At 40.6% G+C, this 23,586-nt stretch overlaps 1 protein-coding gene across 2 annotated transcripts in view; it reads right to left on the reverse strand.

The window, feature by feature from the left end:
- Positions 1 to 2,971: 2,971 nt before the first annotated feature.
- The window catches only part of LOC103107786 (phospholipid-transporting ATPase ABCA3-like), a 68,912-nt gene continuing 48,297 nt past the window's right edge, over positions 2,972 to 23,586 (reverse strand). Inside the window, exons 21-31 of one of the 2 annotated variants that reach the window (XM_060172840.1) lie at positions 20,982 to 21,201; positions 19,123 to 19,293; positions 17,505 to 17,683; positions 14,990 to 15,115; positions 13,988 to 14,182; positions 11,770 to 11,957; positions 10,583 to 10,753; positions 10,063 to 10,253; positions 8,354 to 8,427; positions 7,350 to 7,455; positions 2,972 to 3,058 (exon numbers count right to left, since the gene is read on the reverse strand). In XM_060172840.1, coding sequence (XP_060028823.1) covers positions 3,036 to 3,058; positions 7,350 to 7,455; positions 8,354 to 8,427; positions 10,063 to 10,253; positions 10,583 to 10,753; positions 11,770 to 11,957; positions 13,988 to 14,182; positions 14,990 to 15,115; positions 17,505 to 17,683; positions 19,123 to 19,293; positions 20,982 to 21,201 — 1,644 coding nt within the window. In that variant the 3' untranslated portion in view covers positions 2,972 to 3,035. Of the gene's footprint in view, positions 3,059 to 7,189; positions 7,456 to 8,353; positions 8,428 to 10,062; positions 10,254 to 10,582; positions 10,754 to 11,769; positions 11,958 to 13,987; positions 14,183 to 14,989; positions 15,116 to 17,504; positions 17,684 to 19,122; positions 19,294 to 20,981; positions 21,202 to 23,586 lie in introns of those variants that run through there. The other variant, XM_060172839.1, reaches the window with a different exon arrangement.

A 23,586-nucleotide genomic window follows, 5' to 3' on the forward strand; every position in this document is an offset into this window, starting at 1 on the left:
CCCTCCTCTCTCCATTTCTCTCTGTCCTATCTAACAACAATGACATCATCATCAACAACAATGAAAAACAACAAGGGCAACAAAAAAGGGGAAAAAATATATATGGGAATGGAAGAGAAAACACGAGAAAAAACTTGGGCTGGGTGTGATGTATTGCAGCGAAGCAAAGGACTCTGGGGGAGGATGAGATGGGAGTGGACAGAAAACGCTTTGTGGTCTCAATGCAGGATGGTGAAGGACTTGAGCTGTTGGTGGAAGTGGTGTGCAGACATCCATCTTAGGGAAATAGGAAATAGTACCCATGTGTCAACTACTGTAAACCACCATTTGCCCAATAAAGTTATTTGCAAAACAAATAAAAAAGTACAAATGGTAAAACAGCAACAAAAATGAAGTCGAGGCATATATACACAATGGCCTACCATACAGCTGTAAGAAACGACAGCATAATTTTGTCCATCCTCCCAGAGGGGGAGCAATGTTAGGGGAAGATGACTAGAGGGCTCTGAACCCTATTTCCATCACGTGGTGGGGAAACATAGCCCTGTTGTTTTATAATCAATATTAAATCACTAATAAAAAGTAAAAAAGGGGGGTCGGGCAGTGGCGCAGTGGGTTAAGCGCACGTGGCGCAAAGCGCAGGGACCGGCGTAAGGATCCCGGTTCAAGCCCCCGGCTCCCCACCTGCAGGGGAGTCGCTTCACTGGCGGTGAAGCAGGTCTGCAGGTGTCTATCTTTCTCTCCCCTTCTCTGTCTTCCCCTCCTCTCTCCATTTCTCTCTGTTCTATCCAACAACAAAGCAACGTCAACAATGGCAATAATAACTGCAACGAGGCTGCAACAACTAGGGCAACAAAAAGGGGGAAAAATGGCCTCCAGGAGCGGTGGATTCATGGTGCAGGCACCGAGCCCAGCAATAACCCTGGAGGAGAAAAAAAAAAAAGTAAAAAAGGAATCTGTGTCATTAATAAGCTTCACAAAGGAATAAGCAAAACAGGCCATGAATTACTTTACTAAAATTCTGTATTTTTTTTTAAAAAAGATGATAGCATATTCTCCTTGAGGGAATTGTATCGAGCAAAATAATCTAGGGAGATGAATACTGAGTGATCTCACTCACACATGGGACCTAAGAACCAAAGCAAAAGGATAATTCAGGAGAATTCCTCATGGACTGTAGCCTGTCACAGCAGAATTGGGGGAATGTATCTTTGTGACAGTAATCCTGTAAATCAACATTTCCTCAATAAATCTCATACTGTCAGCACTACCAATAACTTATTATCAGCAACGATGTCTTGTTGTGGTGTATCTGAGTTAAGAGAAAAGCACAACTAACCAACTCGACAACTTGACAAGACAGTACAAACAAAGCACGGTGGAGACAATACTCTTTACAAACATTCAAGCAAGACTTGAATTAAATTATACTTTAAAATAATGTAAGTTGGTCTTTTAAAATATCACTACTTGTTTTGGGTTCTAGGAAAATGTATTTTATATGAATTTAATTGTTTACCAAAACCTCTAATAATATGCTTAGGAAATTACTATCTGGTTATGAGGATAACCTACAATGTTTTACTTTAGAAAATGATGCCCAGTTAAAAAGGCTATATATAAGGAGTCGGGCGGTAGCTCAGTGTGTTAAGTGCACATAGCACAAAGCATAAGGATCCCCACCTGGAGGGGAGTTGCTTCACAGGCAGTGAAGCAGGTCTGCAAGTATCTATCTTTCTCTCCCCCCCTCTGTCTTCCGTCCTCTCTCGATTTCTCTGTCCTATCCAACAATGATATCCATAACTATAATAATAACTACGACAATAAAACAAGGGCAATAAAAGGGAATAAATATTAAAAAGATAAACAGGCTATATATATATAGATGTCTTCTCTAAAACAGTTTTAATGTTTCATCAGAAAACCTTACTTTCTAACCTGTAAAATTGTAGCGTAGATCCTTTTTCACAGTTTCAATGATACTCTTCACTGCAACACTTTTGGAAGGCACGAAAGTTAATTCCCAGGGGCCAGAAGACGGTTCCTCTTTGAAGAATGCAGGGAATGTATTTAGGGACTGAGCAGAGTAAATGAAAGGCCCGTTCTTCTTCACAGCCATATACTTGCGTGTTAACAAAAGTGTGCCAGCAAATAACAACATTAGGATGATTTCCACAACCATAACAACCAGTTGCCGTCTCTAGGAGATGAAAAAGAGGGGAAAAGATTGTGTTAACCGGTGGAATGGATGATGTCTCACCCAGTAAACTGCACAATTTTACCTAATGCATAAGGACCCAGGTTCAAGTCCCAGGCCATCACATGAGCACCCCATAGAAAAGGGAAGCTTCACGATAAGTGCTGTAGTATATCTTTCTCTTTCTCTCTCTTTCACCCTCTATCTTAAAAAAGACTCTTCCAGGAGTAGTGGAATCCTGTACACAAGAAGACCCAGCAAAAACCTTGGTGAGGGAAAAATAGTACGTTATAGTGTCTTTTATTAGAAGAATAATTTAAAAAGATTATGTTGGGAGGCGGATGGTAGCACAATGGGTTAAGCGCACATGGCACCAAGCCCAACGTCCGGTTTGAGGCCCCAGCTCCCACCTGTAGGGAGGTCACTTCACTGATTACACTCAGTTAACTATTTTACACTAATGTAATATATGATATATTAAGCCACTTAATAAGTGATGATATACATATGCACACATATGTGAACATATTGTTAACCTACATACATGCATGTAGATATTGGTATACATGTATATACCAAAAGACTACATCAGGCTGCTCTCCTGAGCTCTCTTTTCTATAGGATGTTTTGCAATATTTTATGTAAGAAAACCCACCCTAGTCTAGAAATGAGAAAAATAAAGACAGTATAGATTGAAATTCAGTGATTAGGCCTCAGAATTTTCCTGTTATAGTCTCTTAGTCATTGTAAAATCCTATCAGTAGTTCAACTTACCTTTAACAAAAAATTTTTCCAGAGGAGAACCATAAATTTGTTGAAACATGACAAACTCATTCTTCTAGGAAAAAAGAAGCTTCGATTCTATGGAGGGAGTAGATTAAAACACACACACACAAATTAGTATCTTGAAAATGTGAATTTTAAACAAGCAAATTATATTTTTTCAGTATTACTTTGTTGAAGAAATGTTGATTTATAGGGTTGTTATTGTCACAAGGGGACATTTCCATATTTTCCCAAGATAGGTATTTATACTATACTATAATTCAATTTATACTCTTATTTTTCTCATTTCTAGACTAGGATGGGTTTTGTTACATAAAATATTGAAGAACGTCCTGTAGAAAGGAGAGTTCAGGAAGCCAGTGCTGATATAGTCTTTTGATATATATATATATATATATATATGCCAATATGTACATGCATTCAGTAACATTTCATGCATTCAGTAACATTTCATTCTTCACCAAACCATCATCTTGTTTGGGGACTCCCAACTATACTTATGTTCCCCAAATCTCCTTCACACTTTTAGTAACATTGCCACTGAGAGCAGAGCCATTCTTACATTCCGTTTTTCCTCAACTTCACCTATATGTGATGTAGCGAGGACATAACGATGAGAAACAAAACAACATACTTCATTGTGCAGGTCATTGATGTTGTAAATGATGTCCAAATAAATTACTTGTCAAGGCAAAAAAAATAAAATAAGGAGTTGAAGTAAGGCATTTATTCTTTTGCAAAAGGACCTGCCACCAACAGTGGCAGTCAGGCAGCACCCCCCCCTTCTTTTATACCTGATGCAGAACTGTCTCTTCCACCCCTGGGCTGGGCTTCATAGCTCACAATCTCCCTGTTGTCTAAATAACGAAAGGAGGAAGGGAGTCTGGGGGTCTCTGCTGAAGGATTAGCAAACACTGCAAGGAACTATGATCTGACCTAAAGAATACAAAACTAGGGAGTTGGGCGGTAGTGTAGCAGGTGGAGCAAAGTACAAGGACCTGGGTAAGGATCCCCACCTGCAGGGGAACAGGTGGTAAGGCAGGTCTGCAGGGTCTATCTTTCTCTCCCCCTCTCTGTCTTCCCCTCCTCTCTCCATTTCTCTCTCTCTCCTCTCCAACAATGACATCAATAACAACAATAAAAACTACAACAATAAAACAAGAGCAACTAAAGGGGATAAATAATAATAAAAAAATACAAAACTACCGGCCACAAGTGGCCATAGATAACAATTTATAAAAAGAATGTTTGTACTAAACAGTTGTTCTGTTCGTGTTCTTTTGAAGAGAAGACCTGACCACCTCTCACATTAACATCTGAGGATTTTTAAATCAGATTGTCTAGGTTGATTTTACCGTGGTGTGATCTTCAACACTTAAATCCTTGGGGGCTCCCAAGAAGACAGCAAAAACCCAGACCAGAAGAGAAAGCTTTATTGTATATATATATGATCAGACTTCACGTGGCTCACAACTCGGTTTCAAAGAGTTTAATCTTTTATACCATATCACAAACCCGTTATCTTGTCATTTTGTAAACCAGTATTGAATCACTAATAAATTTTATATATATATATATATGTATGTATATATATATATATAAAATCAGTTCTTCTGTCTCTCTCTCTATATATATATAATCAGTTCTAGACTAGTAAGGACTAACGCCAAAACATTTCAAACATTAGGCATAAAATTCCTAAGTCTTGTAGCCTGGGAGGTGGCACAGTGGTTAAAGCACTGGACTCTCAAGCATGAGGTCCTGAGTTCAATCCCCAGCAGCACATGTACCAGAGTGATGTCTGTTTTTTTCTCTCTTTCTCATAAATAAATAAAATAAAATAAAAATTCCTAAGTCTTATTTTGGTTCAGGCTAGAGTCTGTGTCTGACCCTGAGTGACTCTCTGAGGTCTTTTTCTTTTTTTTGGGGGGGGGGGGAGCAAGCGTAATGTGTGTGTGTGTGTGTGTGCGTGTGCGTGTGCGTGTGCGTGTGCGTGTGTGGACTTTCTCCTTCCTGGGAGACCCCCCACCCCCTCCCCCGCCCCCGCCCCTAGCCGGGACTTGTGCAGGAGGAGCAAAGGCGGAGCTTCTCACACTCACCGGTGCGCACCGGGCCCCAAACCGGCTGTGCTGTGGCCTCGAGCTCCGTGCGGCGGCTCCGCCAACCATCTCCCCAACCGCCGGGCATCGCGCGGCCCCTAGCGGCGTCGCGTGGACCATGGCGCCCCCACCCCACACCGCCCCCCAGCAATGGAGCCCCCGGTGTCACGTGGACTCCTCAGTGGCGACCCCATGACACCTCGCGAGCCCCCAGCAATGGCGCCGCTTGTATGGGACGGATCCCTCAATGGCGTCCCCAGACGTCTCGTGACCCCCCAGCAATGGCGCCCCAGATATCGCGGATTCCTCAGTGGTGAACCCTCCCCCCCACACACACACACCCCGACGTCTCTCGAACCCCCAACAGTGGAGGCTCCGATATCGCCTTGATCCCTCAATGGCGCCCCTCGACGTCTCTCCAGCCCCCAGCAATGGCGCCCCGGTGTCACGTGGACTCTTCAGTGGCGCCCCCAAACGTCTCGTGAGCACCCAGCAACGGCACCATCAGAATCTCCTGAACACTGTCGCTCCCGGTGTCGTGAGGATCTTTCAAGGGCTCTCTGGGTGTCGTGTGGACCCCTTCGATGGCGTCTCTGGGCCACGCGAACCCCCTGGCGTCACGTGGTCTCAATGGCGCCCCTGTTGTCATGTGGTCTCAATGGCGCCCCCTGGTGTCACGTGGTCTCAATGGCGCCCCCTGGTGTCACGTGGTCTCCTCAACGGAGCTCCCAGCGTCAGTCAGGTGGTCTCCTCAATGGTGCTCTCAGTCTCACGTTGACCCAGCCATTCCTCCACCCCAACACCCTGGCGGGATCCCGGCAATGCCCCTCCCCACATCGGTCACGAGTGTCCCTGCGAGGGCTCCTTTTCAGCCCCTAACTCTTGTTCCCTTCCGCTTGCTCCCCACATTCTTTGCCCTGGATACTGGATCATCTCATATTCTTACACAACCTATGTTTCTAACCTTGAGCCACAATGGAGAGGGTTTTGGGAAGAGAGAGGTCTATCAACTGGGGGGTGTTTGCTGGAGTTCAAGGTACTCCTGTGTGATTTTGGGGATCACACCCAGGCTCTCTGCCTGAGAGGACGCCAGCTTCCCCAGGTTCGTGCTCTAAAATCGTGTGTGCCCATGCAAAAGTTTTTTTTTTTACACCAGACTTAATGCTTCTCATAATTTACGACTAAGCTAAGACATAAAGCCAAGCAAACACACCTATCGGAAGAGATTTGTGCATACTTTTATTCATAGTAGCAACTTGTAATAGCCTAAACTTGGAAACAACCCAAATGTCCAATACACTTTTTTTAGCTACTCACGTGTCATTGGACATGTGGGTTGTGTGTGTGTGTGTGTGTGTGTGTGTGTGTATTTACTTTGCTTCATCTTGTATAGAACTTGAAAGCATTCTATCAAGTAAGATAAGCCAAAAAGAGGGCAAATACTGAATGATATCACTTATAAGTGGAACTTAAGAAACAAGAACAAAAAAGAAAAAGCACAAAGTGAAACTTGGGACTGGGTGAGTGTACTGCACCAAAACAGACTTTGGGGAGTGTTTAAAAGGTCTTGGGGTATTGATGTTCTTGTATGTAAACAGCCTTACTCTACACCATTAACCTCCCAATAAAGTGGGAATGAATAGACAAATTAAGATAAATAATTTGCTCTTCCATCTGTCCTATCTAAAAACTTATTCTTTTATTCCTTTCAGTGAGTCTTCACCATTTCAGGCTTTCTTTCTTTCTTTCTTTCTTTCTTTCTTTCTTTCTTTCTTTCTTTCTTTCTTTCTTTCTTTCACAGCTAGAGAGACAGATAACAGAGAGCCAGAGAGAAAGTCACTATAGCACCAAAACTTCTTTTTAGTTGATGGTGGAGATTGGGGTCAAACCTGGCTCATGCGCATGACAAAGCTGCCTTGACACTCCCAACTCTATTATCTTCTGTTTCTGTTCAAATGTTAAGAATAATTAGGAATAAGTCCTCTACCTATGCTGATAAAAATCTGTCTTTCCATATTACTAGAAGACAGGCATTTCATTAAATGCCTTTGGATTTCCTGGATTCACTACCCACACATATTAATCTACAAAGAAGAGACATATGGTCTTTTGGGAAGGTTATCCTTTATCACATACATATATTTACACCATGATACACACCCACAGGGATGGCTCTCTAGTATTCAGGTTAGCAGAAGGTAATTGAGGGGAAACATAAAGACCACTCTTGAAACTGAATCATAGGACCTTGTTTCAATTATCTGCACCTTCTTGAGTAGCAAAGGTCAGGAAGACTTGTTCCAGTGTTATTTGGCTGACAGAGTAGTCTTCTAAATTGTACTTCTCTTTTGATTCCTCCAAAATGCCAAACACCTTTCAAGACAACAGAGAAGTGCAGTTACTTTGTAGTTTTACGCTCCAGCCCCAAGCCCAGATCAACCTCTAGTATATTTCTTATTTCAACTTATTTTCTTCCAAGTTACCATGGGAAGACAAAAGGCAGGAAAGAGAGACTAGAAAATAAGTGATTGAGACAATGAAAGGAGGCAGGTATCTGTCCCCATTCTCTTAATGAACTTGGACAAATAACAGAAATTATTTCCTTTTATTGCCACCAGGGCTATCTCTGGGGCATGGTGCTGGCACTACAAATCCACCACTCCCAGTGGTCATTCTTTTTCTTTTTTAAAAATTTCTATTATGTTTGATAGGACAGAAAGAAATTAAGAGGGGAGAGAGAGGTATAGAGGGAGAAAGACACCTACAGACCTGCTTCATCACTTCTGAAACATACACCCCCCTCCTTACTCCCATCAGCCTGGATATGCCACTACCCCGGGCCTCTACAAATAATGGAATTTAGAAGCAGAAATCTGAAGTTATTAAACTCCTGGGAGAGGGTGTAGTGGTAGAGCACTCACCAAAATATACATGTTACCATGCAAGAGGACCTGGGTTCAAGCCCCAAGCCCCCACCTGCAGGGGCGGAAGTTCGCAGGCAGTGGAACAGTGCTGCAGATGTCATCCCCCACCCCCCCACCTCTCTCATTTTATCAAAAAATGGCTGCTGGGAGCAGAGGAGTATGCTGGCACCAAAATGCTTGCAATAACCCTAGTGATAAAATAAAATCAAAGCTCTTAAGAGAATAGTATCCTAAAACTTCTGTTCCTCCTATAGGACACCAGGATTCCAGTCTAAGTGACTAAGTACTAAATACTTCATCACCAGTGTTCTATTAACATATTAGAAAGTTATGATTTTGACAGTCACCTTTCCCCAGCTAATCTCCTTGCTGGGAATATAGTAGTTAAGGATTCCTTGATTCTCACTCTTTAGTTCACTACCTAAGGGGGGGAAAAAACAGGGTAAATGAACGATCTTATAGCTTTCATTTAGAATTTCCAATTTATTGCTACTTCAAGTTAATCACATACATCAAAGGATCAAAAAGATCTGGTTAATTGAAAAAAATGGGACACAATACAACCCCCAATTCTCTCATATACATAATTCTTTCAGCAGACTGGAGTTCATAGCTTTTACTGAGGGCAGTCTTTTGGGCACAAGATTATTGCCAGCTTACATGTCCACTGTAAAAAGCCCAGTCTTGGGCCAGTAAAATAACTCACCAAGACAGTGTTTGCTTTTCTATGCATGTGACCCAGGTTTAAGCCCAGGTCCCACTGCATTGAAGGAAGCTTGGGTGGTATGGTATCTTTCCCTCTGTCTCTGTTTCTTCCTACTTGAAAAAGTCAGCCCAAAGAGGTGAAGCCCCAGGAAAGACAGGAAAAAAAAAGCGAGAAATCTGAGTTTTCTCAAAATCATAGTGCTATTACAAGATTTCTAAACATAGTGCTGAGAGTATGAACTGAGAAGATGCTAAGTCTGGCTATGTGAGTATGGATGCATATACAGTGTGTCTGATGGGGAAAGCAGACAGCACTTCCTTACAAGTCTCATGACTCTAAGCCATGTGAAAGATTTACTACATAGTGGTTATGCAAAAGACTTTCATGCCTGGTGCTCTAAGATCAGGCATGGGTTCAGTCCCCAGCACTACCACAATCCAGAGGTGAGCAGTGGTCTCATTAAAAAAAAAATACTTAGGAAAAATAAACATATTTATACTTAACATTACATCCTGTCTTCTTATTGAAAATGAAATTCAATATACATGTTAATGTATGAGAGAGAGCTCACTGGTGAGTGCACATTCTACCACATGTAAGGGCTGGGGTCAAGCTGTAGAATCACATAGGAGAGCCATGTGCAGGAAAAACTTTACTAATGGGTGAGTGGTGCTGTGGTGTCTTGCTTTCTCTAACTCTCTCTCTGATATTGAAAGGAAAAAAAAGGTCTGCTGGGAGCAGTGAAATTGCAGTCACACAAGACCTGGACTGGGGATACATATATGCTAATGTTATTAAACAAGGAAGCTATTAGACTGAGCTGCTCTCAGAAGTGACTATTCCAGATTTGCTTATAATATTTATTTATTTAAAAATATCAATAGTGTCATAAAAGTTTCATGTCTGTTTCTTTTTAATTCAGTCACATTTGTTTAAGAATAATGTGAGGAAAGTTTGTGTAACGTCTTATTGTTGAGAATGTGCATTGGACTCATGTTCCCTTTGAAATTCTTGAGTTTCAGATTCTTGAGGATACAATTCTGGTGTTTAATTCCCCTCCTTTAAGTGGAGTAAGTTGTTAGGACAGCTCTGAGTATGCGAGTTACTCTACTAATTCAATCAAGAGATTGATACGCACTTCTGATTGTGTGTGTGTGTGTGTGTGTGTGTATACAAACTTATTAGTACAACTGGATACAAGAAGTTTTTGAGAAGAAGCTTTCTAAAAGTAACTCTGTATGGAATATCAATAAATATCAATAACTGTCAGGAATAGTTATTGACACAGTAAACGGATGGGAAGGAGAACAAGTGTGATTAACACATCTAACAAAGTTAGCCCTAATTTACCTGGGAAAGTTGTTTCAATAAATTCTTTAAACTTGTCTAATTGCATCTTTTCTGTATCACTCTTGGCCTTGGCCTTCAGGATATAAATATTGCCAAACTTGTTCTTGAGATGCTGAGGGCTGCCTAAGCACACAAATTTTCCCCTCACCATGATGGCCAGCCTGGTACAAAGGGCATCACATTCTTCCATACTAACAAAGCAAGATACCAGAATAAAGTAAGACTAGATAGGGTTTAGTCGGAAGACAGTCTGTATTTTAAATATCTGCTATATTTATTATAACTTCCCTTTGAAATGGTAAGTTACATTTACAATCATCATAGGGTGTGGAGTAATTTTCAGATTCAGAATAGTGGAAGACCAGATTCACCAATGGAACAATGGCTGAACCTCTTTTCCTCTAAGTAAGAAATCTTGGTCATTCCATTTGCTCGGGTTAATGCAATTTACTAATCAATATTGTCAGTTCCAAATAATGTCCTCCCACAGCCAATCCTTAAGCCTCCCAGTGAGTCACACCTATGAGATGTTACAACAACGGCTTTGCCACTTTCGCGTGTCCGTGACACCACATTCCAGAGATGGCGCCGAGCTACTGGGTCCATGCCTGTTGATGGCTCATCCAACAAGACAACTGAGGGATTTCCCATTAAAGCAATTGCAGTACTTATTTTACGTTTGTTTCCTCCACTAGGTGATCAAGAATAAGAGAGAAAGCAGAAACTGAGGTGGTTATAGATTACCATAAAATAGCACATAAAACATCTACCTAATAAGTAATCATTATAAGAGACAATCAGCTTGCTTCCAAAATGCCAAATCACAGGAAACAGCAATATTAAAAATGTTAATTACAGGGGCTGGGCAGGTAACACACCGGGTTAAACGCACATGGTACGAAGCACAAGAACCAGTGCATGGATCTCGGTTTGAGTTCCCGGTTCCCCACCTGCAGGGGGGGGGTCGCTTCACAAGTAGTGAAGCAGGTCTGCAGGTCTCTCCCCCTCTCTGTCTTCCCCTCCTCCCAATTTCTCTCTGTCCTATGCAACAACAGCAATAGCAGCAGCAACAACAACAAGGGGGGGGGGAGGTGGAAGATGGCCACCAGGAGCAGTAGATTCATGGTGCAGGCACCCAGCCCCAGCAAAAACCCTGGAAGCAAAATTAAAATTAAAATGTCAATTACAAGTAACTCAACCAAGAAACCAGATCTAATTCAGCTGTATAAATCAAGTAAAATTACTTGAACAAATTAAGTGATTTTCCTTGAAATTCAGAAGTGACTTTTGTTTACTAACTTAATTTCATCCATATTATCCATGAAATTTAAATTCTTCTTTTTGAGGTTCTTTGGGATTTCCAAACTCTACAACTGTCAGTCCAATACAAAGAATCTCACGTCTGTTCTTATTTGAGAGACAACTATAGAACAGTTGGGAGAAAGATGACTTTTTTTTTTTTTTTTTTGGTAATTCTGTGATTCCAATTCCAATCCCAATACCTGGGTACCAGTATCATCTCTGCAAAGAAAAGGCATGCCAATATCTACATCTGCTTTATTGCTGGTGTCTAAACAGTAGAAGGATATGAGGTTATTTCAGTCATTGACTGTAAACCACTGGTGAAACTATGGACACCTGTTTACAAAGAAAAATACTAGGAACTTTTTCAGCATTATCTGTAATGAGAACATCTGTAAATCTTACCTGTAACTGTAGATATATTTGTCAGCATGAGGTTCCAGATTCAATGATTTCACCCAGTTATTTACATAACTTTGAATCTGTCTCTCAGGAATACCCCATAACCTGGAATACATGGTCATTATTTCCCGACCAGTCATGTAGTTCAGCACGGCATCAAACTGTGGACAATAGCCAATTTTTGCCATTATCTAAAAAAAAAAAAAGAGAGAGAGAGAGAATAACAATTAATCTAAGTCAATTATCTCCTAGGTCACATAGTAAATATGGAGAACTACAAAAGACCTCCTGAAATCTTCCAGCCCATGCCTTTAGGAAAGCTAGCACCAGGCTGGTGAGATAACTCATGGGGATTGTACATTGCTTTGCCATGTGTGAGACCCAAGTTTGAGCCTGGCTCCCACCTTCTGGGAGGAAGTTTCACTACTATGATCCCTTTTTTTTTCTTCCTTTCTTTTTTTACTCTCATATTAATTAAATAGTGATTTATATGACTACAAATTAACAGGAGTGTACATAAACACCATTCCCACCACCAAAAGACTTGCTACTATGATCTCTTTCATGCTCACTGCCTCTTTGTATCTCTGTTTTATTGGAGGGTTAATGGTTTGTAGTACCGTTGCTGGCACATGGGTAAAATCTCTCACCTCACCATGACAGATGTCTCTGGAAAACACTCTCACATTCAGCCTAGGTCCTTTTCCATCACCAAGCATCAGGACACCAAAGCCTCCCTCCTCCAACCTCTATTCTACCCTTTCTGCCCAGAGTCCTTTGCTTTGGTGCAATACACCAAACCCAACCCAAGTTCTACTTTGCATTACCTCTTTCTGCTCCTGTTTCTCAAGTTTTGCTCATAATTGAGTTCATCCAATATTCATCTTTCTAGCTTATATTACTTAACATGATTCCTTCAAGTTCCTTCCAAGATAAGGTCAAGAAGGTGAGTCCATCATTCTTAATAGCTGAGTCATATTCCATTGTGTATATATACAACTTTCTCAGTCACTCATATGTTGTTGAACAGCTCTTTCTATCTGAAAAAACTCATCCTAATGTAGTGAAGTCTCAGTGATGACAAGAAAAGAAAGAAGAAAGAGAAGGTCTGATGGGCTGGTGTTGGTGCACCCGGTTAAGCACACGTTACAATGTGCAAGACCCAGGTTCAAGCCCCCAGTCCTCATCTGCAGTGGGAAAGCTTTGAGTGGTGAAGCAGGGCTGTAGGTGTCTCTCTGTCTCTCTCCCTACCTACTCCATCCTCTCAATTTCTGGATGTCTCTATAAATAAATAAAGATAATTTTAAAAAAACATAAAGAAGGTTTGAACTTAGAGTTTTGGACAAAAAACTTCTTCTCCAGCGATTAAAGAATCTGTGCAATTGGAAGCTACTGTCATGTATAGGAACAGCCATTGTGCAAAGGTTTGTGTGCAAGATAGATTTTATAAGACAAAAATTATCTCCCTATCATAGTGTGATAAGTTATGAAATAGGTGGAAATCAGTAAAATCCATGGAGACAATTTTTATTGTATTTATTGATTTGGATAGAGACAAGAGAAATCAAGAGGGTTCCCTCCTGATTGGAGGATGTTGGGAGTGTGTGGTTTATAGCGTGAATGTGTCTTAACTTTGCTCACCCATTTTGATCTGGGCATTTTCTCAGCTTTGTGGTGCGCCAAGAGTCTCTTAACTAGTTTCTTGATTTTTCTCAGAAGAAACTGAATCCAGTGCATCCAGGCAAAGAGGTAGACAGGTATCTCCTCATTCTACCATCTTTCTGTCTAATAGTTTCAAAGAACACTGCAGATCTTCCTGTGTTAGATTTTCAGCGCTTACCACCTCCTTTCAAAATATCTACTTTTCTTTCCATAATCCACGAGCTAAATCAACAGTATTGATATCAATGGAGTAGTGAGGAACTATATCCCTAATATTTTACCATCTTTTCAATCATTGTTAAGTAATTAATAAAAATATTAAAAATTAAAGATAGGTTAAATAGTAGCATCCATGGCTATCATGGTGACTTTATTTATTTATTAGCTTATCACTGCTCAGCTCTGTTGGTGGTGTTGTAGATTTAACCTCGTACCTCTTGGATGCAAGTCAGGTGCATTACCTCTCTAACCTTCACGATTACTCTGATTTCCAACTACTTACTACTTCCCTTCCTCCTCAAGCAATTATGCTTCTCATGCCAGAGTAACAGTGTCTTACCTGTCCCACACTTCTGGTGATGCTAATGTTATCAATGAACACATCCCCAGAGGTGGCAATCTCCTCTCCAGTCAATATCTGGAAAGTCGTAGATTTTCCAGCTCCATTTAATCCAAGTAACCCAAAACATTCTTTCCTTTGAATTGCAAGACAGATATTTTTCACAGCCAGAACAGCTGGATATGTAAAGTATATCTTAAATTACAGAGAACACAAAAACAAACAGTATGTCAGATCTCTAGACTGATACCAAGTCATAAAATTTCAATGAAATCATTCGACTGGGGGGCCAGGTGACAGTGTCCTTGATTGAGTGCACATATTACTATGCACAAGGACCTGGGTTCAATCCTCCACTCCTCACTTGCAGGGGGAAACTTCACAAGCAACAAAGCTAGTACTGCAGGTGTCTGTATCCTTTTCTATCTTTCCCTTCTATCTCAACTCCATTCTGTCTTATCAAATAAAAAAAAAGAAAGAAAGAAAGAAAGAAAGAAAGAAAGAAAGAAAGAAAGAAAGAAAAAAAAAGAAAAAAATTGGCCACCAGGAGTGGTCGACTGATCATGTAGGCACCAATCCCCAGTGATAATCCTGGTTGCAATAAAAACAAACAAACAAACAAACACAGTCAATATATATTTAGAACAGCCAGATTCCAAATAACTAGTGAGTCCTTAATAGAAGTAATATATTCTGGGGGCCAGGCAGTGGCCACCCAGTTAACTGCACCTAGTACGAAGCTCTAGGACCCACTCAAAGATCCAGTTCAAGCCCTCAGCTCCCCACCTGCAGGGGGATGCTTCAGGAGCAGTGATGCAGTTCTGCAGGTGTCTTTCTCTCTTCCTCTCTCTCTCTCCTTCCCCTCTCAGTTTCTCTCTGTACTATCCAAAAATATGGAAAAAATGATCTCCAGGAGCAGTAGACTTACAGTGTTGGCATCCAGCCTCAGCAATAACCCTGGAGGCAAAAGAGAAGGGGAGGGGATTGACCATTAGATGTTACCTTTATGAGTTCCTTAATGACCACTGTAGAATTTAGTGACTCCAGTGGGTTTGATAATACCCTCTTCCTTTCATTTTCTACATCTTCATCTTCAGCTTCCCCAGATAATTCCACTTCCACTTTTTCCTATATGTTCAAAATAAGAATGACACAGATACCATGTAGACTTCTTGTCTAGGATGATTGGTTTCAGGAAGGATAAGTTGGGAGTTAATCTCAAAGGAGTCAAAACAGAAGTTCTAAGTCATTCCCCAAATAATGACTTCCTGCATACCACCTTGGCTCTCCTGTAAAAACTTAATTCCACACATTAAAAAGTTTAAAAACAATACTCTAGCCACAGAAAACAATGTTCTTATCAAAACGAGTACTTCACCAAAAATTACATCCACAACAAAAATCTATTAATTATAGCCAAATGGTATATGTTAGCAATATCATGTACTTTAGAAGGTTCTAGTAAATATGTTAGGAAAAAGAGAAACTCAATAAAAGAAAAGCATAATCCAGGGATAGTTTCACATAGGCCATGTCTGAGCTGAATTAAAAGATAATAATCAATTAAGTCATCAAAAGACTTACTAAGATTAAGTGAAGAGGAGGTAGGGCATTTCACAGAATGGAAACAGCACATGAAAGAAAATTCTACTATTTACATGGGTTATTTTTAAAATTCTAAAATCTTCTCCATAACCTTCAGAATGATGTTCAAGATATTTAGCCTGGATTTGTGCATCTGCTTCCACCCCTAGCCTTTATCTTTAATCTTCTCTTTCTAACTAACAATATCTAGGTGTGGTTCCTTACAGCCTGAGTAGCTCCTTGAATTTTTCTAATTCTGAGTCTGTGCATAAATTGAGCTGAATTCATTTTTCAAGTGCCCAAATACCCCAAGGCTGGTTTGGCAGCTCTATAATGTGCTTCCACCATTTTTGTGTTTTATTTTAGCAGAACGTATATTTCCTTGACTGGCATTTGTCTGAGCTCTGATTTGGTCCCTGTTCTGAGGCTCAAACTTCCTGCCTCTCTATCAGGACTCCTATCTCTCCTCTAAATTGGAAGATTTTTTTAAAAAAACTTCTTGGACCCTTCTCAGTAATCTGAGTACTGTCTAGCATCTATTTTTTTTTACATTTACTTTATTATTTTATTATTGTATGGAGACAGAGAGAAACAGAGTGGAAGGAGAAGATAGTGGAAGAGAGACAGAGAGACACCTGCAGCCCTGCTGAATTCACCATTTGTGAAGCTTTCCGCCTGCAGGTGGGGACCAGGGGCTTGAACCTGGGTCCTGTTACACTGTTATGTATATGCTTAACCAGGTGTACCACCGCCTGGCCCCCACATCTATTTTTATGCTTGATGTACGGATATTTGGAATGCATGACAATATCCATCCCAAACACTGGACTTTTGCTTTCTGTGAACAATATTGCTACTACTAAGTAGCTGTTTTCTTGCTCACTTGACCTGATTCTCCAGATCCTCAGCTAATCTAATCTCCTGCACTGGGAAAATCTCTACTTAATCTTGGAGATTAATGACTCGGTTCAATGGGAGATTCTCATAGCATCCAGCATCTGTCCCAACTCTGGCTGGCTGCACATCTTGGATGCTCTCTGTCTGTTATACCTCAGTCAGTGTCACCATTTATTTTTCCTCATGGACACTGTCTGAGGCCCTAATGTAGCCAAACCTACGGGGAGCAATGTGAAGAAAAACCAAATAGGAGTGGCAAGAATTTGGATGGAAACGACAGTTTACTGGACATCCAGGCAATTTTATCTACTTTGATAACAAAGAACCCTTTTTGCCTCAGTGTAACCTTTCCACTAAAAATCCTTCAGATAGTGATTCTCAAAGTGTGGAACGGTAGCAAAAACAAACAAGCAACAACAACAACAACAAAAACTACCTGGAGTGTATTCCATGTGAAACTCAAGGCCCTACCTAAGATCACTAAATCAGAAGTCCTTGGAGACCCGGGGAGATAGTGGTAGTACAACAGGTTTCATGCCTGAGGTCCCAGGTTCCATCCCTAAAACTATCACAAGCCTGGAGCTGAGCAGTGCTCTGGTAAAAGAAAAACATCACTGAGCAGAGATAAGCATTTGTTCTTTAACAGACCTCCAAGTGATATTGACAAGTATGCTAATTAAAAAAAAAAACAAACGTAATAGATCCTTACTATTAACTATTCCCTCTTCAGACTGGTAGAATCAATACTACCTGGGAGTGAGTCAGACTTATGCAGGGGTCAAATTCAAGTGAACAGCCAGTTTGGGGAGGGAATGATATGGCAGATGTTCCTAGGAGCAGGTCTATTGTAATGAAACTAAGTGGAAGAGGCTGTCAAGTTTAGAAACCAAAAACTCAAATTCTGATGATGATCTCTGATGCCCATGGATTATAGTGGACATGGGTCAATTGTTATTCCTCTTCCTCCTAGTGGAGTAAGGTATGTTTACACATATGCTTTTAGTTGTCACGCTAAGATTCATAATCAGCTACTCACCTTATACATTCTTTTATACAAACCAAACAAAATAGTGCTATACACAAAGAAAGTCAGTTTCTTTGCTACAGTCTCCAGAAGAAAAATCATTATAAAAAAAGAGAGTCCTGTGATACCCATTGCAAGTAAGTATCTTCCAATTGTATCTTCTTTCAAAGTATATACATTACGTTCAATATCTGGTGACAACAACAAAGAAGGAGAAAAAGGGTTGCTTAAAAATGTTAATCCAGTAAGCAAATTATAATTCAACAAACAAGAGTACTGCAGAATCAAAATGAATTGGCTACCACCTAAGCACAGAATTAATACGCTAAATGATACATTTAACAACTTTATTAAGTCAAAGACAGGAGTTAAGAGTTATAGACAGGAAACAATCTCAAAAAGCAACAGGAGGAAGAAAAAAAAAAAAACAACAGCAAACCTGACTCTAACTTTTGACACTTAGAATGTGTCTTGGTGTGAGTTTTTTTCAGTTCAACTTATGAGCTTCCTAGCTCTGTTTCTTTCTTTATTTAAAAGAAGTTTCGACTGTAATTTCTTTCTTTCTTTTTGCCTCCAGGGTTATTGCTGGGGCTTGGTGCCTGCACTATGAATCCACTGCTCCTGGAGGCCATTCCCCGCCCCCCAATTATATTACCCTTGTTGTCATTATTGTTATTGTTGCCATTGATGTTATTGTTGTTGTTGGATAGGACAGAGAGAAATTGAGAAAGGAGGGGAAGACAGAGGGGGGGAGAGAGAAAGGTAGACACCTGCAGACCTGCTTCTCCACTTGTGGAGTGACCCCCCCCTGCAGGTGGGGAGCAGGGGGCTCAAACTGGGATCCTTTTTTCTTTTAGTGCTTTGAACCATTCAAATCACTACTTCCACTTTTCACTTACTTATTCAGCAAATATTTCTGTCACTGTTAAGTGCTAGACCCACATGAGACAAGAAATAATTTAGCAATAATATAGCACCTTAGCCCTAGAGTTAGTGTATCAGGGGGAGGATGACAGAATGAAACAGAATTATAACACAAATCCTTAAAGCAATTATTTCTCATCAGATATTATATTATGCATATAAACTTTAAATCTTATCTTTAACATGAACAAGTTGTGTGATGTAAATATTTTAATCTTGCTTATGCTGGATGTTCCTCAAATTGGGGGAAATACATTACTTGGAGGAGTTACTGAGACTAATCAAAACAATGTAGCTAGATTTATTTTTTTTTAATTTTTTAAATTATTTTTATATTTATTTCCCCTTTTGTTGCCCTTGTTTTTTATTGTTTTTATAGTTATTATTGTTGTTGTTATAGATGTCATTGTTGTTAGGACAGAGAGAAATGGAGAGAGGAGGGGAAGACAGAGAGGGGGAGAGAAAGATACACACTTGCAGACCTGCTTCACCGCCTGTGAAGTGACTCCCCTGCAGGTGGGGAGCCGGGGGTTCGAACTGGGATCCTTCAGCCGGTCCTTGCACTTGGCGCCATGTGCGCTTAACCTGCTGCGCTACCGCCCGACTCCCGCTAGATTAATTTTTTTAGTAAATTAAAAATGTACTAAATAAATTGGGAAAAAACTCGTTATAACTTGAAAGAGGCTTTGGTCGCCCAAATACTCACATTCTTTAGTACAATTTAAATAAACAGGAAAATGAAATAAATGGCACAGTTCCTTCAATTCCTGGATATCATAGTACTTGCTGATGCTCATCCCAAAGTTATGCATAGGAAACACCATCAATGTATAAAGAAAGATATGGTCAAGAAATGACTTATTTTCATCTGGCTTCTCTGGAACCAGAAATGAAAACATCAGCATGCTTTATCGGAAATAAACCTCTCCAAAGTTATAAAGTGAAGCTGAGAAAATTACAAATTAAATAACGTTATAGTGAAAAACTAAGTTCTTGTCGCTAGCTATACTATCCTTAATGTCTTGTAGCAATATGTATTAATTACAAGTCAAATAATGATTCTGGGAAAGTTGTCCCTCTTCCAGTCTTGTCAACTGATAGTAAAAAGATATGCTACCATGATGCCAACCTGACTTCCCTGGGCAGATGACTCCACCAATGTGTCCTGGAGCCCTGCTTCCCCAGAGCCCTGCCCCACTAGAGAAATAGAGAGGCAGACTGGGAGTATGGATCGACCTGCCAACATCCATGTTCAGCAAGGAAGCGATTACAGAAGCCAGACCTTCCACTTTCTGCATCCCGTAATGACCCTGGATCCATGATCCCAGAGGGCTAAAGAATAGGAAAGCTATCAGGGGAGAAGGGGATACGGAGTTCTGGTGGTGGGTATTGTGTGGAATTGTACCCCTCTTATCCTATGGTCTTGTCAGTATTTCCATTTCATAAATAAAAACTTAAAAAAAATAACCATGCTTACTATTTCTTATATATTTTATACTATGTGGTCAAAAGAAGCAAAATCATGGAAGGAAATTGATCATAGGACTCAACAGTAGGAAAAGCATAAGGAATATTTTACAGTTAAAGGAAATACATCCTTAAAGAACCAGACTTAAAGCTGTAGTTTCTCAAAAGCAAATTGATATATTTGATTGCTGGTCAATATATATGAGGAAATATAAAAAATGGAAGAGGTTTAAGGTTGTGAACTATAATTGTATGACTTTGAGAATGAGTCTCATATTAGAGGAAATAAAATTCGGGACCCTGTGGTAGTGCACCAGGTTAAGCACACATAGTGAGAAGCTCAAGGACTGGTATAAGGCTCTTGGTTCGAGCCCCCGGGCTCCCCACCTGCAGGGGAGTCGCTTCACAAGTGGTGAAGCAGGTCTGCAGGTGTCTATCTTTCTCTCCTCATTTCTGTCTTCCCCTCCTCTCTCCATTTCTCTCTGTCCTATCCAACAACAACATCAGCAGCAGCAACAACAACAACGGGAAAAATGGTCGCCAGGAGCAGTGGATTCATAATACAGGCACTGCACTGAACCTCAGCAATAACCCTGGAGAAAGAAAAAAAAAGGAAAAAGAAAGAAAGAAAATGCATGTCAAAATTAGTTTGTAAGACACTTTGACAAAAAAAGAATGGCCAATGAAGACTAGTGTTAAATGAGGGAATTTCAGTGGCAGTGACTGGCATACTTGAGACCCCAGGGATCTCAGGTCCAATTGCCAATACCACCATAGATACACCAGAGCTGAGCAATATTGTCTCTCTGTCATGAAAATAAATATACAGCCTTCATCGTGTTCTTGTTTGAAAACAACAAGAATTGATATTACGATGAAGAACTACAGACTGATTTCTTACAGAAGGCACACTTCAGAGAAACATGTAGTCGACTATGCCCTAAGAGGAGATAGGTTTGTTAGCAAACCAGAGGGAGGTACATTCAGAGCAACTTGGAGCAGTCTATTCCAAGATAGGAAGCAACCTGCACAGTGTTCTTATCTTTAAACTCACACATCATTGTTCCTTTGGACAGGGGAAACTGTGAAGCCCCTTACCTTTGTAGTGTATTATGAGATCCATTAATATACCGATGAATCCTACAAAATAGTGTATTATGACAGTCTTCATATAGGCGCTAGCATTACTAGAAAACAGGAAACTCAGCAGGTAAATGAAGGGAATAACAGACCAGCCAAACAGCAAGAAGATGACCAGTGTGCCCATAATGCTATCGCTCTTAAGCAATAAATCCAATCCAATGACCAGGAATAGTAACTGAGAGACAGGGAAGGGTAAAATAAGCAAAGTAAAAGTAAACAAACTATGCAACACCTAACAACACAAATCAAATAGCAGTGGAGGGAGGGAACACCTTCCTTTGTTAGAACTTAGGACTCTTTTTCTCTTAGTCGAATAATTTTGCCCAGTGTATGGCTCTGATATTACTCGCACTTTTTCTTCAACAGTGAGAAAACCCCTTTATTTACCTTCCAGCTTGCTTTTATCCACTTGGAGTGTTTTCATTTTGTTCTCTGTGAACAAGATCCTCGCCTCCCAACCCTAAGCATAAGTCTTTACTACAGAAATTGAATCACCTAGTGGGAAAACTATTAATTTTTTTTAAAAAATAGATTTTCATTATGGTAGTTGCAAACAGTGATAATAAAGGGCTGCCTTTCACTATTCTTTTTTTTTGCCTCCAAGGTTATTATTGGGGTTTGGTGGCTGTGGCCATTTATTTTCCATTTTACTGGATAGGGAAGAGAGAAACTGAGAGAGGATGGGGAGAGAAAAAGATAATACACCTTCAGACCTGCTTCACCACTTGCAATGCGATCCCCCTGCAGCTGAGGAGCCGGGGAGGGGGGCGGGGGGTCAAACTGGGATCTTTGCATGCGTCCTTGCACTCATACTATGTGCACTTAACCCAGTGCACTACCACCCGACCCCTCACAAAATGAAGTTCCCTAAGACTACATCTTATTAAGTTATTATAATTCTTGAAATACTTAAGTTACTGATTTTGAACTATTAAGGACTGTACTTTCAGGGATCACTTTTATAGTTCCTATTTTGAACTATCTGTAGAAGGAACCTTAAGAAGTGAACAGAAGTGTGAGTATGGATCGACCTGCCAACATACATGTTCAGCAGAGAAGAAATTACAGAAGTCAGACCTTTCACCTTCTGCACCTCATAAAGAATTTGGGGTGGTGGGGCAGGTGGTGGCACACCGGGTTAAGTGAACATAGTACAAAGCAAAGTGTAAGAACCCACACAAAGGGGAGTCGCTTCACAAGCTTCCCCTCCTCTCTCAATTTCTCTCTGTGCTTTTCAAAGCGGGGGGGGGGGGGGGTCGCAGGAACAGTGAATTCATAGGGCTGGCACCAAGCCCCAGCAAACAAACAAACAAAAACAAAAACAAAAATGGTCCATACTCCCAGAGGCATAAAGAATTGGGAACCTTCCAGTGGAAGGGGATGGGATACGAAACTCTGCTGTGGAGAACTGTATGGAGCTATAGCCCTCTTATCTGACAATCTTGTTAATCATTCTCAAATCACTAATAAAAAAAAAAGTGAATGGGAGGACTAAATTGACAGTGGCTATACTACTGAGGTCATCTCAGGTTTAGAAGGAACGGCAACAAAGAGATAAACGATATAGGTGAAAGTATTTGGGTATCTAGACAGACACTTTCTTGACTTCTATGAAAATCACTTTCCTTTAATAAAACATCCCTAGATAGGGACAGTTCTGGAAGGGAAGCCTCAGGGCTGTAGTGCTTCTCTGTCCTTATCTCAGTCTACATATCTGAGATGAGCAAGACATCCCAGGAGCAGTGTGACATTGCACGTGCATGAGGCCCTAACACTGGGGGGAAAAAAAATGGAGAAATCTATTGGGGGGGGGAGTTTTGCTTCATATGGGATTGAGTGTTTCTAGTATGACTGGCTATATCTTTCCTTTGGGATGTATGAGACAGAGTGTGAGCATGTCAGAACTCAGCAAAAGAGATGTATTTTTTTTATTTATTCCCTTTGGTGCCCTTGTTGTTTTATTGTTGTAGTCATTATTGATACCATCGTTGTTGGACAGAACACAGAGAAATGGAGAGAGGAGGGGAAGACAGAGAAAGGGAGAGAAATACAGACACCTGTAGACCTGCTTCACCACCTGTGAAGTGACTCTCCTGCAGGTGGGGAGCCGGGGGCTCCAACCGGGATCCTTGTGCTGGTCCTTGCGCTTCGCGTCACCTGTGCTTAACCCACTGCGCTACCGCCCAACTCCCAAAAGAGATGCATTTTTGTTTCAACTGGAATGGATGCTTTATTTTTTTAATCTTCTTCATTTATTTTACATTTAATAAAGTATAAGCAGTTTTGTCCTGGCACTGTCATAAGATATAGTACCAGCTGCTGACTCCCAAACACCAGCACCTGTTGTACAGAACATCTCTCACATAAGCAAAGTGGTACTACTCCAAGAGAAGCATTTAAATAGGTCAGACTTTTAAACACAGTGCAAAAAAAAAAAAAAGCCCAAAAAAACATGGGTCTCTGGAAGTGGTGCCAAGCAGCATGCTTGTAAATTTTACAAGTTAATCTTTTTTTCTGAGAGAAGAATTTCAAATATCAATTTCAATGCCTTTTTTTTTTG

The sequence above is a fragment of the Erinaceus europaeus genome, chromosome 15 (assembly GCF_950295315.1).
Source record: "Erinaceus europaeus chromosome 15, mEriEur2.1, whole genome shotgun sequence".
NCBI classification, from domain to species: domain Eukaryota; kingdom Metazoa; phylum Chordata; class Mammalia; order Eulipotyphla; family Erinaceidae; genus Erinaceus; species Erinaceus europaeus.